The 23134-nt window shown below is 39.5% G+C and overlaps 1 protein-coding gene and 1 pseudogene across 1 annotated transcript; both read left to right on the top strand.

Annotated features, from left to right (window-relative positions):
* The first annotated feature begins 1276 nt into the window (after window positions 1-1276).
* LOC112708932 (uncharacterized) lies at window positions 1277-2906 on the top strand (annotated as a pseudogene).
* Window positions 2907-8510: 5604 nt separating this feature from the next.
* Window positions 8511-10340, top strand: LOC112708931 (uncharacterized). The gene has a single exon (XM_025760849.1). The coding sequence runs from the start codon at window positions 8511-8513 to the stop codon at window positions 10338-10340; it is 1830 nt and encodes a 609-aa protein (XP_025616634.1).
* The last annotated feature ends 12794 nt before the right edge of the window (window positions 10341-23134 follow it).

Below are 23134 nucleotides of genomic sequence, written 5' to 3'. Positions count from 1 at the left end.
AAATATCTAATCAAATCAATTAGTTGATATAATTAAGTGAGTGCAATAAATTGTATTGAACGAGTTAAAACAATTAAATCGAGAAACACTCTTCGAAGCATGCCACGTCAACTTCATCATTAAGTGCAGACATCCAATTTTTATATAATAGAATAGATTAAATAATATTATTTAAATTAAAAAACTAATTAAAGGTTGAATTTTAAAGGACACGTAGTTTTTTTATCAAAATTAAACTCTTATTTTATAGACAAGACAAAAAAATCTCTAATTTCACAAAAGATGTTTATATTTTTTTTAAATTTATTATTTTTTATATACTATATCTATCTATATAGGGTAAGAATTGATACATCCTAAACCGGATTCCATCCCCACTAAAACCTGTCTCGTACCAGGTTGAGTGATTATCCGTCCAAACGCGATAGGGCGGATCAGGTATGAGCACTGTTGCCAATCTTACTTTTCAACAAAACCTAAATCTTTTCACAGATTCTCTCCACCTCTTCTCTCACCGTCATCCGCCATCCTCCTTTCCCCTTACCGCTATGCTCCTCCTTCTCACTGTTTCTCTCTCTCACTCTCAAGGTCACCGCAGCACCATCATTGTGCACCAATTAAATTGGTTCTGGAACCAACGGTAATCGAGTCCAACCCAAACTAAACCAATGACTCTCTTTCTAGCAATTGGTTCGGGTAACAATGTTAGAGGTGTAAAATCTAAACTAACTCGTAGACCCGACCATATATTAATTAAATAAAATTTAAAAAATACATATGCCTTTTAATATCTTTAGTGTTTAATATATTTGGATTTTAATGTGTTTAGTTTTTAATGTATTTAGTATTTAACATGTTTGGATTATTTTTATTAATGTTACATTTTTATTGTACTTACAAAATTTTTAATATAAAAATTTCATTTTTTTATTTTTTTTATTTTATGAATTTCTATTTTATCAAGTATCCAATTATCCGAACCGAACTAATCTATTTTTAATTGGTTTGATTTAATTTAAATACACAAAAAAAAATACAAATTCGAACCAAACCGAACTAATTACAATTCAATTGATTCGGTTCTAATTTAACCTTAAACCCGAACCAACTCTATCCGTGTTCACCCTATATTTTTATGCCTAGGAAAAGAAGCAAGGTTTTAGCTTTTTTCCGTTAGTTCAGTTATTCTGTCAATTTCGGTGGAAAATTCCCACCTTTTTAAGATTTGAATTTCCTGTACGAGGTGGGGGTTCTAGAACAGCGCGCGTCGAGGAAGATGAAGACATTGTTTTGGGTTGTGTTTGTTTCATTGGTGGCTTCAGCATGGTTGCCACTCTTAGTGTTTCAAAAAACTCGCAGGGCTCGCTAGGAAAGAGGACATTCCGTACATAAAGTGCCAAGTTTGTGAGATTCTCGCTAAGCAGTTGCACCAGCAGGTGAAGATCAAGCAAGCTGAGATCGCTCCCAAAAAGGTTTTCTTTTTTGTTTTGCTTTTGTTTTTCTATGTCTTTCAATTGATTCATTGTGTTTCTGTCAGTATGTTTTATTGGTAAGATTGTTCTGTTCTTGTTTGGACTTATTACAATTTTGTGTGTGTTTTTGGGATGCTAGATCTCGGAGTATGAGATCATTAAGATAACAGATAATGTTTGTAATCTTAAGAAGGTAGAAGTGGATTGGATATTGTGCATTGATATTGTGGAGAAAGAAGATAGGCTTGAGGTAAGAATGGTGGTTCAATTTTTGCATTTATTTGATGATTGTGTGTGGTTCATGCAATCTTTTTTGGGTTTTGGATTGAATAACAATAAAGCAAGAGTTTTAATGGTTACATTGCTTTTGTTTTAATACCTGCACATTGATTTTGCAACTTCCTTGTATTGTTTAACAGTTAGTTGAGCATGACTCTGAAGGACAGTGCAATTCTAAGTGCAAGACAATCGAGCGAGCGTGTCAGGAGGTATGGAACTTTGTGTGATTTTCGCTGGGTGCATTTGTTTGTTGCCAATGAATTGCACACCTTATTTTCTTTTGGTTCTGAATGGCAAATTATATATGAATTATTTTCAGGTTATAGGGTATTCGGATGCAAATGTTGCTGAATATCTATATACTTGGAAGCCTGATGCTGATTTATTGTACAAATATTTCTGTAAAGACCTTACTAAAGCATGCAACACCAAGCCACCCCCTGTCCTTAAGGTAGTGGTAATCTGAAATTGAGGCTTTGAGTTTTATATTTATGGGTGAATACCCATCCCAGCTCTTGGTAATTTTTTTTGAAGGACTACGAGGTTCCCAATAAAAAAAAAATCTTTTTCAGTCCTTAATATTTAATTTTGTGAAACTATTAGCTCTTCCGTGAATGATTTCTCTTCGAAACAAGCTTATGTGACATGTTAATCACTAATATATCATCTATTTAATTTTATAAATAAAAACAATTTAAAAATCATTAATATTTCTCAGTTTTAAACAGTAAATTTAACTAATATATTTGAAAAAGGTAATAAAAAATAAAAAAATAAATGGCCTAATAATTATTTTCAGAAGACAACGAGACTCCCAATAAAAAAAATATGTCAATCCTAGTTAGTTCTTAACGAATAAGTCAATAGTTTAACATGTCATATAGGCTTATTCCATTAATACAGAGAGAAAATATTGATCGAGGGGCTAAGCAGCCTCACAAAACTAAAGATCAAGAGCCAAAAAGGGTATTTACTTTTGTTGAGAACTTCGTTGTCTTTCAAAATAATTATCAGCGGCCATTTAGAATTTTTTCTCCATCTTTATTGTTTATTTACTGCTTTCGAAAACCAACTATGTGCTTAGTTTCGATTTATGTAGTTATGTGATTATAGACCAATGCCAACTATGTTGCTAGTTCAATCGAGCTTATGTGATTACTGATTATAGATCATTAGGACAGCTGGAGTATTTGTTATAGCTGATAGTCTGCCCTAGATCAAAGTGTAAAATGTAACCCTTGATGAGAAAATCAAGATTTCTTTTTCGTGTCCATGGTTTATTTTCATGCATTTCTCAGTTCACTTTTTTTATCAACAATCAAAACAATAATTTACCCACACCTTGCACCTTAGGTTGCAAATTCCATAATCCCAACCAAATGAAATATCCATTCTTTGAAGTAAATAGTTTGGGAACTATGATTCTCTTTCATGCGATGATATTGTCATATTGTGTAATATGGTCTTGCCATTATTGTTTTATGTTTTGAAAAGCTACTTCATCGCTTAAGACAGTGGTGGAGGGCAAAGAAAACAAGTTCAAAGAAGGGAACAAAAGGAGCCAAGTCTGAACTTCAGCAAGTCACAAAAGCTCACACTGCATCTCTCTAGATTGTTGAAGAACTGCAGGCATTTCAACACTCAGTTTGTTACATGTACAATGTGCCTGTGATAGTGACCACTTGTCAATTGGAATGTTTCATTTTCCAGTCAAGGATTTTTCTCTATTCACGTATCTTAATGAGTCAGTTTTGATGTTGAGGGTGGGTGTATACTAGCTAAGTGATAGTGAGGACTATGAACTTATAATGTTCTCCAAAGGTTTATTTTCCTTTTTTTCCCCTTACTCCTTATTTTTAGAATTCTTTTTCTCTAAAAAACATTAGTTTAGATTGTCTTCTATATTGAATTCCCTCATAATTGTGTTGAAACATGGTTGATTAGGATGAAAAATAGAAGTTAAAACAAGTAGAGGAATGTAAATTGCTTAAAGTGTAAAGGAACAGATCATATATTCATTTGAGAACAAGACTAACTTTAATGTAATGAGATTGATATTGGCACTCCTGTTTTTAATAATGTCATATCATATATAATGTTTTCACCTCTATTTGCATGAATCTGCCAAAAAAAGAAGATATTATTAAAATAAGAATGGCATTATCTATTTCTCTAATTTATATAAGCACATTAGATAATCATAACCATCTCTATTCAAAATTTATGTGTTAAATTTCGTAACATATTTTACTTGCTTATAGTGTGTGGATACTGGCACTATGCTGCTCATTTCTTAATGTAGAGAATAGTATTCACAAACAAAAAATCTTCTTAATATTTAAATTTGATTGCTACTAATGTACCAGAAGTAAATATTACAAGTACTCCCAATGAATCACAAGGTGCAAGAATTATTACATCAAGGTTTATTTTGGTCATAAGAAGGTTGAAGGAGTATTAGAATGAAAATGACATTAGCAATCATGCAAATTTTGTATACTTGCTAACAAAGGCAAATCTATTCACTGAAAATTGATAACAATTAACAAATAGTTGCTTATGGGGTTAATTAAATGCTGAATAAAATAATATTTTAAATATCATTAAATCCAAAAAAGCCAGAACAGCAACTATGAATTTATAAGCGAATTTAAGCAAATGCCAAAAGAAAAATGTTAGGAGCCATTAAAATTTATTATTTTTAGTCTTCACTTAGTCATCAATTCAATTTTTTTAGTCTAATAAACTAACAATATATTTATCTCATATTTTTAAACTGAGGACAAACTGATAACCACGCACAAACAATAAATTTTACTGCGCTCTAGTATTTCTCATGTGAAAATACAGTTACAGTTTCTCAAATAGCAGCCTCTACATTAAAATATAAAAGCGGCAATAATTGCCGTATCTTTTTTATTCTTTACTTTGTTCCCATCAAATGGTGTGAATTTTTAACTCAATTTCAGTCTTGCTTAATTTGCTTTCAAATTATTGTGCTGTAATTTTATTACTCTCCCTCTTTTCTTTTTCACGGAATAATAAGTGGATGTTTTTGATAGTGTTTGTTTGTGCAACTGAATCTTATTCTCATCATCATAAATTAGAATGTCATGTTGAATGTAGACGTGAATATAAAAGTATTATGCTATTGTATTTTTTAGAAATTCTACTATCATTTGTTCTGTAACTTCGACTTATGTAGACGTCTGTATTTGTATGTTCCATTTTAATGTGTTGAGTTTTTTTATTTTTAAAAAAAAACTGCGACTTATATTTATCAAAGAATTATGCTATTTTATAGTCATGAACAAGGGGTAACATAATTAGGAGAATAGAAAGAAAAAGGGGTAACAAACTAGATAAATTTAAAATAAATGTAGTGGAAGAATTGGCACTGACTAAGCTATCCCAAAACCGATGCTCCTCAAGAATCAAGATGCAAGGAATTAACTAATTAATCAATAAGATTTTCAATTTTATAAGAGGTGCATTGCGTTGAATATATTTAACTATTATGACGATATACATTGGAGTCTTAAATTAGTTTCGAATTGTGGCATACACCGAAGTGGTTTCAATAGCACATTTTTTGCTTATGTTACGGCCCGGCCCAGAATCAACTTTGGGCCGACCCGATCTAAGCCATACCCGACCCGGACACGCGTCCTCCAACCGACCCGGACACGCGTCCTGTACGGCTCCCACACGGCCGCAGGACAGCGCCCTTGGAAATGTGGGCCTGTCCCATAAGGGGCCCACTACTGACATGTATATAAGGGGAAGATTGGCTCTTCCCCCGGGGTACGTCACATATTCCAACCTTATTCTCTGCTCGCCTGCACATTGCTGACTTGAGCGTCGGAGTGTCTTTGCAGGTGGCACCCCCCCTTCTTCACTTCTCCACAAGTGCTCGGTTACTCGCCTACTCGCAAGGAGCGCGGCCCAAGCTGAGACGTCCTCCCCTCTACATCTATCCACCCGACCTGTTCGGAACCCGATCAACGAACATTGGCGCCGTCTGTGGGGAACCTCTTGGCCTAAATGGAAGTCGCGCCAGGTCCCGGCGACCGAGCTCGAGCAGCCGGAGCGGAGGGGGCAGCCTCCGTCGCCTCACAAAGGGGAGGCCGGAGATCCCCCCAACAACACGCGAGAACCCGACCATTCGGGGGAACGGGCGGCGATAGCGCCATAATAATGCAGGAGCTACGCCACAGGGTCCAGAACCTAGAACGACAGCTAGCCGACCGGGAAAGGGATGGATGGTCTACCGATCCGAGCTACACCCCGTCCCCCGGGGGCGAGGAGGAAGAGAGCTCTCACCGAAGCCACTCACGGCGTATATCTGCGTCCCGGATGGAAGCAGAGGAATCACCCATTCCAAGAAGACGGAACGACATGGTCATCTACTCTCGTGGCAGACAATCTTGCCGGACGACAAGAGGTCGTGAGGACGGAGAAGGGAAATCCGAGAGAACACGACAACCTGTGATAATGGGTGTCACGCCGTTCCACCGATCTATCCTCGAGGTCCGGTTGCCGAAACACTTCGACAAACCAACGGACATGAGGTATGACGGAACTCAAGATCCTCTAGAACATCTCACGGCCTTCGAGGCTAGGATGAACCTAGAAGGAGTAGGCGACGAGGTAAGGTGCCGCGCCTTCCCGGTAACCTTAGCAGGACCAGCGATCAGATGGTTTAATGGCCTCCCGCAAGGTTCCATCTACAGTTTCTCAGACATCAGCCGCGCCTTCCTGGCCCAATTCACAACGCGAATAGCAAAGGCCAAGCATCCTATCAACCTTCTCGGGGTAACCCAAAGACAGGGAGAGCCGACCAGGAGGTACTTAGATCGGTTCAACGACGAATGCTTGGAAATCGACGGCTTAACCGACTCGGTGGCCAGTCTCTGCCTAACGAACGGCCTCCTCAACGAGAACTTTCGAAAACACCTCACCACGAAGCCGGTTTGGACAATGCATGAAATCCAAACGGTGGCGAAGGAGTACATAAACGACGAGGAGGTCAGCCGAGTCGTGGCAGCCAATAAGCGGCAGTCCGGTTACGGCCAGGCTCGGCAGTCCGGTGGAGACGGTGAAAGAACAAAAGAAAAGGCTAGAGAGGAGGCGTCAAACAAGGCCCCTAGGCCTTTCCCTCGAGTTGGGAAATTTACTAACTACACTCCACTCGCCCTCCCCATAGTGGAAGTTTACCAACAAATAGCTGAGAAGGGAATTCTTCCGAAACCCCGACCACTCAAAGACCGCACGGGTGGAAACAAGAACCTTTATTGTGAATACCATAAGGGATATGGCCATCAAACACAGGATTGCTTCGACCTGAAGGATGCATTAGAACAGGCGATAAGAGAAGGGAAGCTAGCAGCGTTCTCCCATCTCATCAGGGAGCCGAGAAGACGTTATCGCGACCAGGATGAGGAAGGCAAGACGCGATCGGCCAAACGGCGACAAGATCCCGAAGACAGAGACCATGGCCTCACTGTGATAAACGTAGTAACGGCAAAAAACACTGCACCAAAGTCCCGGTCGGCACACAAGAAAGACGCCAAGGTTCTGGCGATCTCATCTCCACCAGTGCAGAGCACCAAAAAACCTCCATCCATTTCTTTCGGCCCAGAGGACCAATGGTTCGGCGACGCCCCGGAAAACCCTCCCATGGTCATAACGGCCAGGGTGGGAACCGGCCTCGTCAAACGGATCCTTGTCGACACCGGAGCTGATTCAAACATCATGTTCCGCAACGTGTTCGACGCACTGGGGCTGAAGGACACCGACCTGACGACTCACCAGCACGGGGTTATCGGGTTAGGCGATCACTTCATTAAACCAGATGGAGTCATTTCCCTACCGATCTCGGTGGGACAGGTGCAAGGTCGCAGATCGGCAATGGCCGAATTCGTAATCCTCCGAGACTCTACAGCCTACAACATCATCTTGGGAAGAAAAACAATCAATGATTTTGAGGCCATAATCAACACCAAGCTGCTAGTTATGAAGTTTGTCACCGATGATGGATCCATAGGGACCATAAGAGGAGACCTCGAGACGGCGGTCGCCTGTGACAACGCCAGTCTTTCCCTCAGAAAGAAGTCCAAGGAAGCATCTGGTGTATTCCTAGCCGACCTTGATGCCAGAGTAGAGGACAAGCCGAGGCCGGAACCAGAAGGGGACCTGGAGAAATTTAGCATTGGTGAAGAAGGAGAAAAGTTCACATTCGTTAACAAGAACCTCCCACATGAGCTGAAGAAGCCGTTGATTGAAATGATAAGGGCCAATAGGGACCTGTTCGCATGGACACCAGCCGACATGCCGGGCATAGATCCATAAATCATCTCACATCACCTAGCCGTCAAACCGGAAGCACGGCCAGTGGCCCAACGGAGGAGAAAGATGTCGGCGGAAAGAGCAGAGGAGGTAGCCAAGCAAACGGCTGGCCTCCTAGAAGCAGGCTTCATACGAGAAGTGGACTACTCGACGTGGCTCTCAAATGTGGTATTGGTGAAGAAACACAATGGCAAATGGAGAATGTGTGTGGACTACTCTGACCTTAACAAAGCATGCCCCAAAGATTGCTTCCCCCTCCCCAACATAGATGCACTCGTCGACGCCGCGGCGGGGTACCGGTATCTGAGTTTCATGGACGCCTACTCCGGCTACAATCAGATACCGATGCACCGACCAGACGAAGACAAAACGGCGTTCATAACGCCAGGAGGAACTTTCTGCTACAAGGTAATGCCGTTTGGCTTGAAAAATGCAGGGGCGACATATCAAAGGCTGATGAACAGGATATTCCACGACCTCATAGGGAAAACGGTTGAAGTTTACGTGGATGACATCCTGGCAAAAACAACACGACCTGACGACCTCCTGAACGACCTGGCAAGTGTATTTGCGTCCCTCCGTCAACATGGCATGAGGCTGAACCCCCTCAAGTGCGCCTTCGCCATGGAAGCCGGCAAGTTCCTGGGATTCATGATAACTCAAAGAGGGGTAGAAGCTAACCCGGAGAAGTGCCAGGCAATACTTCAGATGAAGAGCCCGGGATGTATCAAGGACGTCCAGAGGTTGGCAGGAAGATTGACATCACTTTCTCGGTTTCTCGGAGCCTCGGCAACAAAGGCCCTGCCATTTTTCAACCTCATGAAGAAAGGAATGGCGTTTGAATGGACACCAGCGTGCGAAGAGGCCTTTCAACACTTCAAGGAAATCCTGTCGACACCCCCCGTTCTCGGGAAGCCAAGGGACGGGGAACCACTATACCTATATCTCGCTATAACAAGCGAAGCCCTGGCCGCGGTACTAGTACAGGAGGACGGGAAAACCCAACAGCCGGTCTACTTCATAAGCAGGGCCCTGCAAGGAGCAGAATTAAGATATAGCAAGCTTGAAAAGCTAGCCTTAGCACTCCTAACTTCCTCAAGAAGGCTAAAACAATACTTCCAGAGTCACCAGGTGGTCGTCAGAACGGACCAAGGGATTCGGCAAGTTCTCCAAAAACCTGACCTGGCGGGAAGAATGATGACTTGGTCCATAGAACTTTCCCAATATGACATACGGTACGAGCCCCGGCAAGCCATCAAGGCGCAGGCCATGGCAGATTTTTTGGTCGAAGTAACAGGAGATCCAGGCGAAGACATGGGTACACGGTGGAAGCTCCATGTGGACGGAGCCTCCAACCAGACCTTCGGAGGTGCCGGGATCATCCTGGAAAGTCCGAATGGGGTCGTATACGAACAGTCGGTTAGATTCGAGTTCCCCATCTCGAACAACCAGGCAGAATACGAAGCCCTCATAGGAGGCTTGACCCTAGCAACAGAGGTCGGCGCAAGAAGGCTGGAAGTATGCAGCGACTCCCAAGTCGTCACTTCCCAAGTAAATGGCAGCTACCAAGCTAAGGACCCCTTGTTGCAGAAGTACTTGGAAAAGGTCAAAAGTTTGAGCCAAAAGTTCGAAGAGGTCACGGTCCAGCACGTACCCAGAGAAAGGAACACACGAGCAGACCTCCTATCGAAATTAGCTAGCACGAAGCCAGGGGAGGGAAACCGGTCTCTCATCCAAGGCATGACAAAGGAAACAGCAATTGCACTACACATAACAACCCTAAGTTCTTCATGGCTAGACCCCATCACCAACTACTTAGAACATGGCCAAGTCCCTAGCGATGAAAAAGATGCGGCAAAATTAAGGAGAGAAGCAGCCAAATACGCCATCATCCAAGGACAGCTGTTCAGAAAAGGGCTTAGTCAACCCCTACTGAAGTGCCTACACACCGACCAGACGGACTATGTCCTCAGGGAAGTCCACGAGGGCTGCTGTGGGCACCATATCGGAGGCAGAGCCCTAGCAAGGAAGTTAATCCGAGCTGGGTACTACTGGCCGTCGATGATGGCAGATTCCAAAGAGTTCGTCAAAAAGTGCATCAAGTGCCAACAAAACGCCAACTTCGCCAAGGCACCGGCCTCTGAGTTAAGCTTGCTAACGACCTCCCGACCATTCGCTCAGTGGGAGTCGACCTCTTGGGGCCCTTCCCGGTTGGCCCTGGGCAGGTCAAATATCTCATAGTGGCAATTGATTATTATACCAAATGGATAGAAGCTGAACCACTAGCTAGCATATCCTCAGCCAATTGCAGAAAATTCATGTGGAGGCAGGTGATAACACGATTCGGGATACCAGAAGTCGTCATCTCGGACAACGGCACACAATTTACTGACAGGAAGTTCACAGAACTTCTCAACGGCCTGGGTATAAGACAAAGGTTCTCGTCGGTAGAACACCCTCAGACGAACGGACAAGTGGAGTCCGCCAACAAGGTTATCCTTTCAGGGCTAAAAAAGAGGTTGGACAGTAAAAAGGGTGCTTGGGCCGACGAGCTGGCATCGGTACTCTGGTCTTACCGAACAACCGAGCAGTCCTCCACCAAAGAAACTCCCTTCCGACTCACATACGGGGTGGATGCAGTAATACCCGTAGAGATCGGTGAACCAAGTCCACGATTGCTTTTGAAAGGAGTAGATGAAACTATAGAAAAGGACCTCATAGATGAAGCCCGGGAAATGGCCCATTTGACGGAAACAGCGCTAAAACAAAGAATAGCTCTGCGCTACAACACCAAAGTGCTCAAGAGGGACTTTGAGCCTAACGACCTCGTCCTGAGAAGGAATGATATCGGCCTGCCGACCCCCGGAGAAGGCAAGCTAGCGGCAAACTGGGAAGGCCCCTTCAGAGTCAGAAAGGTGATGGGAAAAGGAGCCTTCAAGTAAGAGAGGCTCGATGGCAGAGAAATCCCGAGAACATGGAACGCGGACAACCTTAGAAGATTTTACTCCTAGAAAACGGAACGACGGGCCGGCTAATCTAGCTAAGTAGTCAATTTGTCATTTATAGTAACTTTCAAGTCCTTTATGTGGTTACCGAATAAGATATACTTGTGCAAATTCTCCACCATATTTCATCTAAATTTTTCAGATAAACCATCCCGTCGTGACTAACAACGACGTGCGACCCGGGACTGATCACCCCGGGAAGCCGTCAACCACCGTTGTAACAAACAACTACACGAAAGGCCACAGGCCGCCGGTCTAAACGACTCCAAACCAAAAACGGTTAATAGGAACAATAACACGAGCAGGCGAGCAAACGACAAATATAAACCAAAACGGTTAAAAATGATAACGCACTCAGATAAATAAAAGGTTTATCACGACAACACGAGCAAGCGACCAAAAAGGCCATTTTTCACAAGCCAAAATTAAAACGGCTAACATCAAATAGTTCACAAAAGCCAAAAACGGCAAAGACTAAAATAAGTTTACAAGTCAGAAGAAAGCGGCTAAACGGGAACTGTAAACAAGGATCATTTCGTGGAGGCATCGACAACCTTGCCGTCATGGATGACCTTGCGAACACCAATCGCCGACGTGTCGAACTCAGGGGCAATAATTTTAACTTGTGCTTTAAGGGCTTCCTCGGTAGCCAGGATCGCCCCCCTGCCCTGTTTGACGACGTCCTTGTACTTAGCCTTCCATGTCGCCAGTTCGGCCTCCACGGCCCTCTTCTCTTCCTCAACTTCGACCGCACGCTTTTGCGCTGCGGCGACCTGACCTTCCAGAGCCATCTCACGCTCGACCAAGCGTTCAATCGTCGCATCCGACTCTTTCTGTTTCTTCTCGGCAGCGGTTAACTTTTGTTCGGCAGCAGTCGCTTTCTGCTCAGCAGTGGTGGTCTTCTTCTCGGCAGCATCCAACTTCTCCGAAGTTTGAGTCAATTGCCCCCGGAGAGTTTCCACTTCATCTTTTAATTCATTGTTGGCCTTCCCACTAGCCTCCAGCCTCCTGCGGAGGGACTCCATCCCGGACAGCTCAAACTCGGCCTTCCGAGCTATCACAGCACCCCGCAGAAGTGTTCGGTACATCCACCTCGCTTGCCCGGCAAGGGAAGATTCGTGGAAATACTCCTCGGTGCCGGGGATCAGTTGGGTGTCTATAAAGTTGGATGCATCGAAATTCCTCTCCATGACGGTGAGGACCCCTTCGGGACTTGAAGACGCTTTCCTTTTTCTTTTTGGGGTAGGGACGACCACCTCCACATCATCGTCAGGGGCAGACGTCGAGCCCCCTTGTCCTACCACTTCACGAGGAGGAGAGGAATGAACCGATTTCTCGACCTCGACCTGGGCGGCTTGGGTCGAGGCCCCGGTTCCCCCAACCACGGCCTCCTGCCTCGGAGCTGCGTTGTCCTCGGGAGGAGCTGTAGACGTCTCAGCGGCAGACTGGTCATTATCTTCTTCTTCATCACCGCCGCCAAGAAAAGTCTGAAACAAGTCGGAAAGACCCGTCACCGACGCAGACATATCCACTGCAAGAAAAAAAGAAAGGAGGTCGGTTAATCGTCACAAAATATCAACAAAAGGGAAAAAAGACAAAGGGAAAAGTAAAAAGCTTCTCACAAATATAGTTACGGCCGGACTCCCGGTCACCCATAAGGAGATGGGGATTTACCGGGTTCTTCCCAAAAACCGCGTTTAGCACCTCGGCAATCTGCTGATCTACTGCCGACATGTTTTTATAAACTACCTTAATAAAACTATTGGCTCCTGCCCCGAAGCTCCAATAAGTCGGGATGATCCGTACCCCCTCCAGAGACAACCAAAAGGGGTGACGACCTTTGGCCGGGCGGACCTTAAAATACTTGTCCTTAAACCCATGGTAAGAATCTTCGTACAAACCGAAAATCTTCCGACCCTGGGCAGCCCGGAAGGACATGAACCCCTTCCTATGTTTCCCCTCCTTGGAAGGGTTTGTGAGGTTGAAGAAAAAGAGAAAAACATCCACGGACACCGGCAGGTCGAGATATTCACAGACCATCTCGAAACATCGGATCGAAGCCCAACTGTTCGGATGCAACTGCGACGGTGACACGGAAATTCGGTTTAAGAGCGCCATTTGAAAGGCTGAGAACGGAATGCGAACTCCGACTTGAGTGAACATGGCTTTGTAGAACCAAATCCAGTCGGCGACCTGGCGGGGTTGGAAGTTGATTTCATACAACCGCTCGTGAGCAGCCGGGACGAAGGCGTCATAATTGGCCTCCTCGTCGGTCCCGCCACACAGGTACCCGGCTCGTCGGAACTCGGTGAGCTCCTCTTCGCCCATCTGATTGGGTGACTCCCTTATATCAGAGACGACCCAAGCATATTGGTCGTACGCCGCGGGGTTAACGGATGTCCGGGAGACCGTGCGAGCCATACCTACATGGGGGTACCATCCAGTTAGTCTAAGAGATCGGTTGCTCAAGCCGAACACACACACCACCCTCACGACTTCCCGACTAAGGCCAAACAGGACTAAGTGGCTAAAAGAGCGAGAGAAAACCTACCCTGGAATGGTACTTTTCCCCCCTAACACATCTACTCGTGACTAAAAAGCTACACAGTAAAATCAAAAGAACCAAGGCAACAAGCATACCAAAAATAATGCACAAAGAGAGGAATGATTCGAGATTTACCTAAATTGATGGAAAAAGGATGATTGCGAATCTGGAGAAAATGCAAGAAACACGAACGGAGGCACCACAGCAACACCTTGAAATCTTGTAGCAAGGGGGAAGAAAGGAAGAGCAGGGAGTGTAGGGAGTGCGAAAAGGTGTAAAAACGTCGAAATCAATCGTTTAAAAACGGCCCCCAAAGCGCGAAACTGCTGGGGGCAAAATAGTCTTTTCAAACGGGGTTTCTCCCCATTATGAGCATTCAATGATCGGCGCAGGAAACGAAGCGATGAAACGGTTGTTTAAGCAACCAAGAGACGCGCGTTGGGGGGCACATCCTCCCCACGAGCGGCCGACCAGACGAGATGCGAGACGACACGCCATTGGTAGCTCCCACGACTACCATTGGCGCGTGGGGGCACTGTTACGGCCCGGCCCAGAATCAACTTTGGGCCGACCCGACCCAAGCCATACCCGACCCGGACACGCGCCCTCCAACCGACCCGGACACGCGTCCTGTACGGCTCCCACACGGCCGCAGGACAGCGCCCTTGGAAATGTGGGCCTGTCCCATAAGGGGCCCACTACTGACATGTATATAAGGGGAAGATTGGCTCTTCCCCCGGGGTACGTCACATATTCCAACCTTATTCTCTGCTCGCCTGCACATTGCTGACTTGAGCGTCGGAGTGTCTTTGCAGGTGGCACCCCCCCTTCTTCACTTCTCCACAAGTGCTCGGTTACTCGCCTACTCGCAAGGAGCGCGGCCCAAGCTGAGACGTCCTCCCCTCTACATCTATCCACCCGACCTGTTCGGAACCCGATCAACGAACAGCTTATATAAAGTACATTGGAGTGTTAATTTGTGTATAAATTTTATGTTTTTATTTTAATTTATGTATGAATATATAAATTTAAAGTGTTATTTAATTATTATAAGAATGGTAGAGATTAGACAGGTATTTATAGAGATAAATTAGGGTATAGTATTTTATTATTTGCTAGCGTAGTAGTGGGCAGGAGGCCAGGAGTGGAGTTAGACTAATGATTCAGGAGACGCGTGTTTAATAATTTATTAAAAATATTTTATATTACTATTTTTAATAATAAAATTAAAAAAAATTAAATATATAATCTCAATTAAATATATGACTTTTTAAATGTTGGAGTAGTAATAGTAGAAATATCTTTATTTTTTTAATTTTTTTTTAAAATATATCAATAGTTTTAAATTTACTCATAATTCAAATGGTTAAAAAAAATTTATAATTAAAAATATATTAAAAAAAGTATAAGTTATAATCTATCATTTTTATAAAATATAAAAATTATATTTTAATTTAAAATAAAATATTAAAATTTAGAATAATAATACTAATATTGTAGTATAAATAATACAAAATTATAACTAAATAATTGGTTAATAAAAAAACTAAATATACAAACTAAGGTATAATAATATACAAATTTAATAAATAATAGTAAATTAAATAAATAATTAAATATATAAAAAAATAAAATTAAATACCTACATATAATATTTAAAAATAATAAAGATGTAAGGAATTTTTTTAGATAAATATAAAGCAGATAAGGTGGTATAAAGCATAAAGGAATAAGATATTTATTTTTGAATAACAATAATGAGGTGTACACAGTTAAAGAAAAAAAAAATAGGATGGATGAGCATATTTTTGAACTCATATTTTCCCTTTTTTTTTAATGTAAAATGCACACATCCTTATCCAATTCACTATTCCATTTTGACATTTTATCGACTACACCAAGTAACCTATGAAAAATAGTAAAAAAAAAAAAACATTAAATATGTTCTACTTTTTGTATGATTATATATTTTGGTTGTTAGTTTAATAGTTTTTTTAAAATAAAAAAAAAACTTTTTTGTAAAAGAAAAATGGAAGGTCACTTGTTGAACTAAAATTTTTTTTAATCTGTAAAAAAATAGAAGATAAAATGATTAAAGAGATAAAAAAATAAAAAAAAGTTATTATTACTATTTTAAAGTGAAAATAGGAAATTTTTTGAGTGAATGAAAATATTAAAAGAAAAACAGAAATTTATATTTTATTTTTTAAATAAAATGAACTAAACCTAAAATTACTATATCTTAATAAAAAAAGGGGCCATCTCCATAAAATTCATTTATTTTTAACAAAAATTAAAATTTTGGAGACCACTGCCCTCGTTCAATGATATGTGCCTCTGTCTCAATAGGTAGCGCAAAAATTCGTCTTTGTTTGTCCCAATGCTATTCTTATTCTTATTCTTATTATGTCAGTTAAATATAAGGGTTAAGTACGATTTTGGTCTCTAACATAAAGACCGAAAATTTATTTTGTTTTTGGCTTTTTTTCGCTACAAAATGGTCTCAAAGATTTTAGTTTTTTTTTTTTAAAATCGTCTTTCGAACGAAAATACCATTCCCCTTCTTTCTCAAAATCAATAAAAAACAGAAGCTGAAGTTGAAGCTAAACCAGAAGCGGAAGAACAGCAGAAGCAACAACAACAACCAGACGCAGAAGAACAACAACAATGAATCATGTATATAGTTAACTATTAACAGAAATTCAATAACCTAAGCGAATTCCACAACTCAAAATACGGGCTTTAACAACGCCAAAATTTGTAACGTCTTAAAACCATTCTCTTAGATAGTTTTAGACTACAGTTTTATAAAGTGTTGCTGCTGAAGTTTAATTTTTACTACATTATAACAAGAAAATAAAACCGTTCTGTTTGACTATTTTAAAGAACGGTTTTATAACCGTTACAATGATTTGTTTTTAGGCAACGATTTTTTATTATTGTTTAAATATTTCTACAAAGGATACGCATAAAAACCGTTGCCAATATTGTAACACTTTAAAACCGTTCTATTAGATTATTTTAGAGAACGATTTTTACGATGTTGCTGTTGAAGTTCAATTTTTCACTATGTTATAGCAACAAAATAAAACCGTTCTTTTTGACTATTTTAAAGAACAGTTTTATAATCATTACATCAATTTTTTATTAAGAAATAATTTTCTAATGTTATTTAAATAAATTAACAATTATTACTTATGGAGAAAATAAATTTAAAACAAATATTAATTTTTGTTTCATTGAATTTTCACACTAAAATTTAACATATAATATTATTTTGACACTTAAAAAAATCTAAATTAATAATTTTTTAATATTCTTTAAATAATTTAATAAGTATTGTTTATAAAAAATAAATTTAAAACAAATGTTAGGTTTTGTTTCATTCAGTTCCTCTAAAATTTAATATATAATATTACTTTAACACTTTAAAAGAAATATCCAAAAAGTTAATCTATCAGAGCCAAATAGAAGACTTCCCAATTCCCGTTCATTCCTCTAGCGATTCATCATCTTCCCATCCCTCTATCAACAAGCCCTAACCCCCACCAGCATAACCCATTAATCACCATCTTCCTTCCCTATACTAGGAAGCCCCAACCCACCCCCGAAGAAAGCCGTTCGTGGTGCGCTATTGCTCCGTCTCTGCCTCTGTCCTCGTCGCGTACGTGGGTTGCGTCTGCCCTTCTCCTCGCCGCGAACGTTGGTTGTGTCTTCCCCTCTCCTCTTCCCGGAATGCGTGGTCATTATTAAACCACTCTTCCATCTTAACCCATGACAACAATAAAGACGTCTCACGGTCCACAAATTCAGCCCAACAGAATACACAAATTCAATTATAATTTTAGTCTTTATCTTATCTTATAGTTATCTTTATCTTTATCTCTATCTTATCTTTATTTACTTTTATCTTTCATAGGCCAATACTCTATATATACTTAGTTTTACCTTCATAGTTTACAATTCAATTCAATCAGTCAACAATCGATAAAAGTTCTTTTCTCGTCTTTTCCTATTCTTTCACAATTTTATCATGGTATCAGAGCTCCTCTTGAGCTCTGCTGACATCCATGGGTAAATCAACCAATTCAGATCTTAAAATCCCTTCAACCTCTCCTCCCACTATGAATAATCAACTTTCTTACTCTGTCCTAGATCAAGGAGAAAGGGCACACCAACAACTTCATCCGGAGCCTTTTTTGGATCTTTCGTCAGCCCAACACTTTTCTTTTATGGCACTTCCTTTCAATGAAAAAGCTCGTCCTTCAAACCAACTTGAACTTTTGTCAAGTTCAACTACTCATTATCTTTGTTCTTTAAATACTTTTTTTACTGTTAACAATTCTTCAAATCGAGATTCATTCTTGAATACTTGGATCATTGATTCTGGTGCCACAGATCACATTGCATCTAATTTGTCTTGGTTTATTTCTTACACACAAATTTCTCCTATTATTGTTCATTTACCAAATGGTTCTCGAATTACTGTTTCTTATAAAGGCATCGTTCAATTTTCACCATCCTTGGTTCTTCATGATGTTCTTTATTTACCTCATTTCAACTTTAATATTATCTCTGTTTCAAAAATTACTTCAGCACTCATATGTGAACTCACTTTTTCATCTTCTTCTTGCACTCTACAGAGCAACAATTTGGGGACGATTGATTTGGCCAGAATGAGAGAGGGATTATATGTCTTTGAACCCAATTTCGGTAAAAATTCATCCACTACACACTCCATAAATTTTATCCAATCTCCACCCATTACACCTTTCAATATATGGCATTTTGTTTAGGACACCTTTCTAGGCAAATACTTAATCATTTACATAAACAATTTCCTTTTATCTCTATGCATCATGACCAGGCTTGTGACATTTGTCATCTTTCTAAGAAAAAAACTTTCATTTTCTCAAAATTTTAACAAAGCCAATGCAAGTTTTGATTTATTACACTTTGATATTTGGGGTCCGTTTCGACAAAATTCTATTCATAATCATAAATATTTTTTTACTATTGTTGATGATTTTAGTCGCTTTACATAGGTTACTTTATTAAAATCAAAAGGAGAAGTGCAAAATCAAATAAAAATTTTTATTACTTTAATTGAAACACAATTCAACTCCAAAGTCAAAACTATTCATTCCGATAATGGACCAGAATTTATTTTACCTGATTTTTATGCTTCAAAGGGCATTATTCATCAATGTAGTTGTGTTGAAACTCCTCAACAAAATGGAAGGGTAGAATGCAAGCATCAACATATTTTGAACATAGCTTGTGCTCTTATGTTTCAGTCTAATTTACCATAATCTTTTTGGTCTTATGCTGTTATACATGCTGTTTATTTACTTAATAGAGTTCCATCATCCGCAATTAATTTTAAATCACCATTTGAGATTTTATTCAATCATCCACCAAATTATCATGACCTTAAAGTTTTTGAATGCTTATGTTTTGTTTCTATCCTAATGGCAAACAGATCAAAATTTGATCCAAGAGCCAAAAAGGCTGTATTTATTGGCTTTCAACAAGGTTTTAAAAGATATATTGTTTATGTTTTAGAAGATAAAATAATTGAGATTTCTAGAAACGTAATTTTTTATGAAATAATCTTGCCCTTAGTCACAAAAAATGTCCAATTTCATACACTCAACCCAACATTGCCAAACACACCTTCTTAAAAACAAGATTCAGTTAGTCTCCCAGTCGAACCCTCACCTATACCCATTGACCCAACTCCACCTAGTTCTTTATTTTCTCCAACAACCTCTCCTTCTTCCTCACTATCGTTTCCTAACCAAGTTGAGCACATGACCACCGAATCACTTTCAACACTAGACACCAGTCCACCATCACCTTCTCATCTCCCGTCACCTTCTTCATCACCTGAGCAACCCCATCCTCGTCATTCCGACCGGCCTCGCCGACCTCCAGCATATCTCTCTTATTACTTGTGTAATTCCTCTCGCATCTCTACAAATCAATCTCCCTCAAAGTGCAAGTATCCTTTATCTTCAGTCATGTCTTTTTCTTCTCTTTCATCTTCACATAAAAAGTTTCTTTTATCTCTACATTCTAACATTGATCCAAAGTCTTTTAAGGATGCCAATCAACACTCTAATTGACGTAGTGCTATGAAAGATGAGTTAGATGCTCTTGAGCATAACAAAACTTGGTGTCTTGTTGATTGCCCTGCAGGGGTTAAGCCGGTTGGCTGTAAATGGGTCTATCGCATCAAACGCAAGCCTGATGGTTCAGTTGATCGATATAAAGCACGCCTTGTGGCTAAAGGGTTTACTCAAACTGAAAGTGTTGATTTCTTAGAAACTTTCTCCCCTGTTGTCAAGCCTGCCACCATCAAATTAGTTTTGGCATTGGCCTCTATGAAGCATTGGCCCATACATCAGTTGGATGTCAATAATGCTTTCTTACATGGAGATCTTTCTGAGGATGTTTATATGACTCTGCCACCCGAATTTCCATCTTCTCAACCGAATCAATGCTGTAAACTACTAAAGTCAACGTATGGTTTACAACAATCTAGTTGTATGTGGTATGACAAACTTTCTCATCTTTTGCTATCTCATGGATATCAGCAGACCTCATCTGATTATAGTTTATTTGTTAAATTCATTGGTGATCAAATTTCTATCTTTTTAGTCTGTGTTGACGACATTGTTCTTACTGGTAATTCTATTTCTGAACTTGCTGCCTTTAAGTCTATTTTGCACCAACACTTCTGAATTAAAGACTTGGGCCCATTAAAATATTTTTTGGTATTGAGGTTGCTCAATCAGAGAAGGGAATTTGCTTATCTCAGAGAAAATATTGTCTTGATCTTTTGGAGGATTCTGGTTTATTAGGTGCTAAACCTGCCTCTGTTCTAATGAATAGTACCACAAGACTATATCAAGACAAAAGTCCCCTGCTATCCGACCCTTTTGTATATCGCCGTTTGGTTGGCCGTCTTATCTATCTCACCACTACTCGACCGGACATCATGTATGCCACTCAACAATTAAGTCAATTCAAGGCATTTCCTACTGAATCTCATCTTCAAGCTGCCAAGCATGTGTTACGATATCTGAAAACTAGTCCCGGCAAAGGACTTTTCTTTCCAAGGGAATCAGAAATTCAACTTCTCGCCTTCAGTGACTCTGATTGGGCCGGATGTCCTGACACTCGATGATCTTTAACCGGTTATTGTTTCTTCTTAGGCAGTTCTTTAGTCTCTTGGAAAACTAAGAAATAAACCACCGTTGCCCGCTCATCCACGGAAGCATAATATCGTGCACTTGCCAACACAACTTGTGAACTTCAATGGATACTAAATGTGTTACAATTTTTACGCATCTCTCCTATCCGCCCACCAATTTTATATTGTGATAATCAGAGTGCTCTTCATATTGCTGCTAACCCGATTTTTCATGAACGGACCAAACATTTAGAGGTTGATTGTCATTTGGTTTGACAAAATACTCAAGCTGGAGTGATGAAACTTCTCCCAATTTCCTCTTCTGGACAACTAGTTGACATCTTCACCAAGCCTTTGTCTCCTCAACCCTTCCATCTTAATCTGAATAAGCTTAGTGTTCTTGACATCATTCATCCTCCAGCTTGCGGGAGCGTATTAAACCACTCTTCCACCTTAGCCCATGACAATAATAAAGACGTCTCACGGTCCACAAATTCAGCCCAACAGAATACACAAATTCAATTATAATTTTAGTCTTTATCTTATCTTATAGTTATCTTTATTTTTATCTCTATCTTATCTTTATTTACTTTTATCTTTCATAGGTCAATACTCTGTATATATTTAGTTTTACCTTCATAGTTTACAATTCAATTCAACCAGTCAACAATCAATAAAAGTTATTTTCTCGTCTTTTCCTATTCTTTCACAATTTTATCAGTCATTGTTGGTTATCTCCTGGCCGTCGTTGCTAAAGCCGCTCCTCGCATTGCGTCGTGGTCTACCCCTGTCGTGGTTGCTCTGCTTTTGAATTGCGCGCGGTCCTTGCCTCCTCAGCTCGTTGTGGCTCAACCACCGATTTAGGTAACTCAAGTCTCTTCTTATTAATAAATTGCTTCGATCTTACATTCTCTTTTCTTTTACTGTTAACTACTATTTGATTGAAATCAATATTATGTGATTCATGAATAATAATAATAATATATACATAGAGGAACTTAGAAGCAGGGCATATGGAGAAATCGTGTTCTCTTTTGTTAATAGAATCTATCTATGTCAATGTTTTTAATTAGAAAATAACCCACTCCCCTAATCTAGATTTGAAACAATACTAGTACAGGTAAGAGGAGGAGATTTTCCCAAGTTGACTCACGGTTACTGCTGGTGAAGCTGTTCATGGATGGCTCCCTCTTAGAGCTGATTCTTTCAATAGTTAAATAAGGTATTTTTCAATTATAATTTGGGATTTTTAGAAACTGTTTATGTAAGTAAGGTATTGCTTTTAAGTTTATGAATGATATAAACTAAGGTAAAAGACTTTTTGCCTTTTTAATATGGCTGACTAGGACAAAATTTATAGTGATTTTCTAATAGCTTGTTTGAGATTAAGAAATAAGAACTTGTGATTTATGATCAAGAAATTAAAATAAATCCTGTATTTTAAATACTAAATTCTAAGTTTCTAATTCAAAACTCTTAACGGTTTAAGAAGTGATGAATATTAAAAAAATAATTTTACAATAAAAATATGTTAACTAATCTTAGATTTTTCCGAAGAGAAAAACAAGTTACAACACCATTATTGCACCTAAAGAAAAAAAACATAATACTATAAGTACAACAAAATGTATATAAGTTGTGCTTTTTAAAACTTTGTAAAAAAATTTAACTGGAAAAAAACTTAAGAAAAAAAAGAGCACATTGACTTATATAATTAAAAGGCGAAAAAAGCTGGGGAAAAACATTAAAAACCTACTATACATTAAACAGTTGCTATTCTCTTTGCCTCAAAGCTCAAATCTCTTTACTAACTCGTAGTCTTTAATTATCTTCACATTCATAATGAATATGCTATTGATTTCAATAAATTCAAGCAAATTGTTTAGAATAAGTACAGGAGAATTAACTTTTTAATCTGCATGTCTAAGACCATGTGTAACTATAAAATTGCATATTTAATTATAACTTATATTAAATTCGATTAGTATATATATGGTCAGGACTCATATTCATATTTTAATACGAAATTTAGTACTAGTCATTTCCCTCACCAACCCAACTTCTTATATAATTTATAGTATACTCCAGTTATTTCTTTTTTCCTCACAGTTTATGCAGCGTTATTATTTTTTTAAGAAATCTAAAGTATTTCATCTATATTAATTAATGATTATATAAAGAAAATGTCTATGCATTGTAATTTTGATTTTCTAATAGCTTCTTTGAAAAGTTTTCAATGAGAAAATATTAACATTCACTAATCACTAATATTAAAAAAATGTTAACA

The sequence above is a fragment of the Arachis hypogaea genome, chromosome 9, assembly GCF_003086295.3.
Source record: "Arachis hypogaea cultivar Tifrunner chromosome 9, arahy.Tifrunner.gnm2.J5K5, whole genome shotgun sequence".
Taxonomy (NCBI): domain Eukaryota; kingdom Viridiplantae; phylum Streptophyta; class Magnoliopsida; order Fabales; family Fabaceae; genus Arachis; species Arachis hypogaea.
This window is presented reverse-complemented; position numbering and strand designations above follow the sequence as displayed.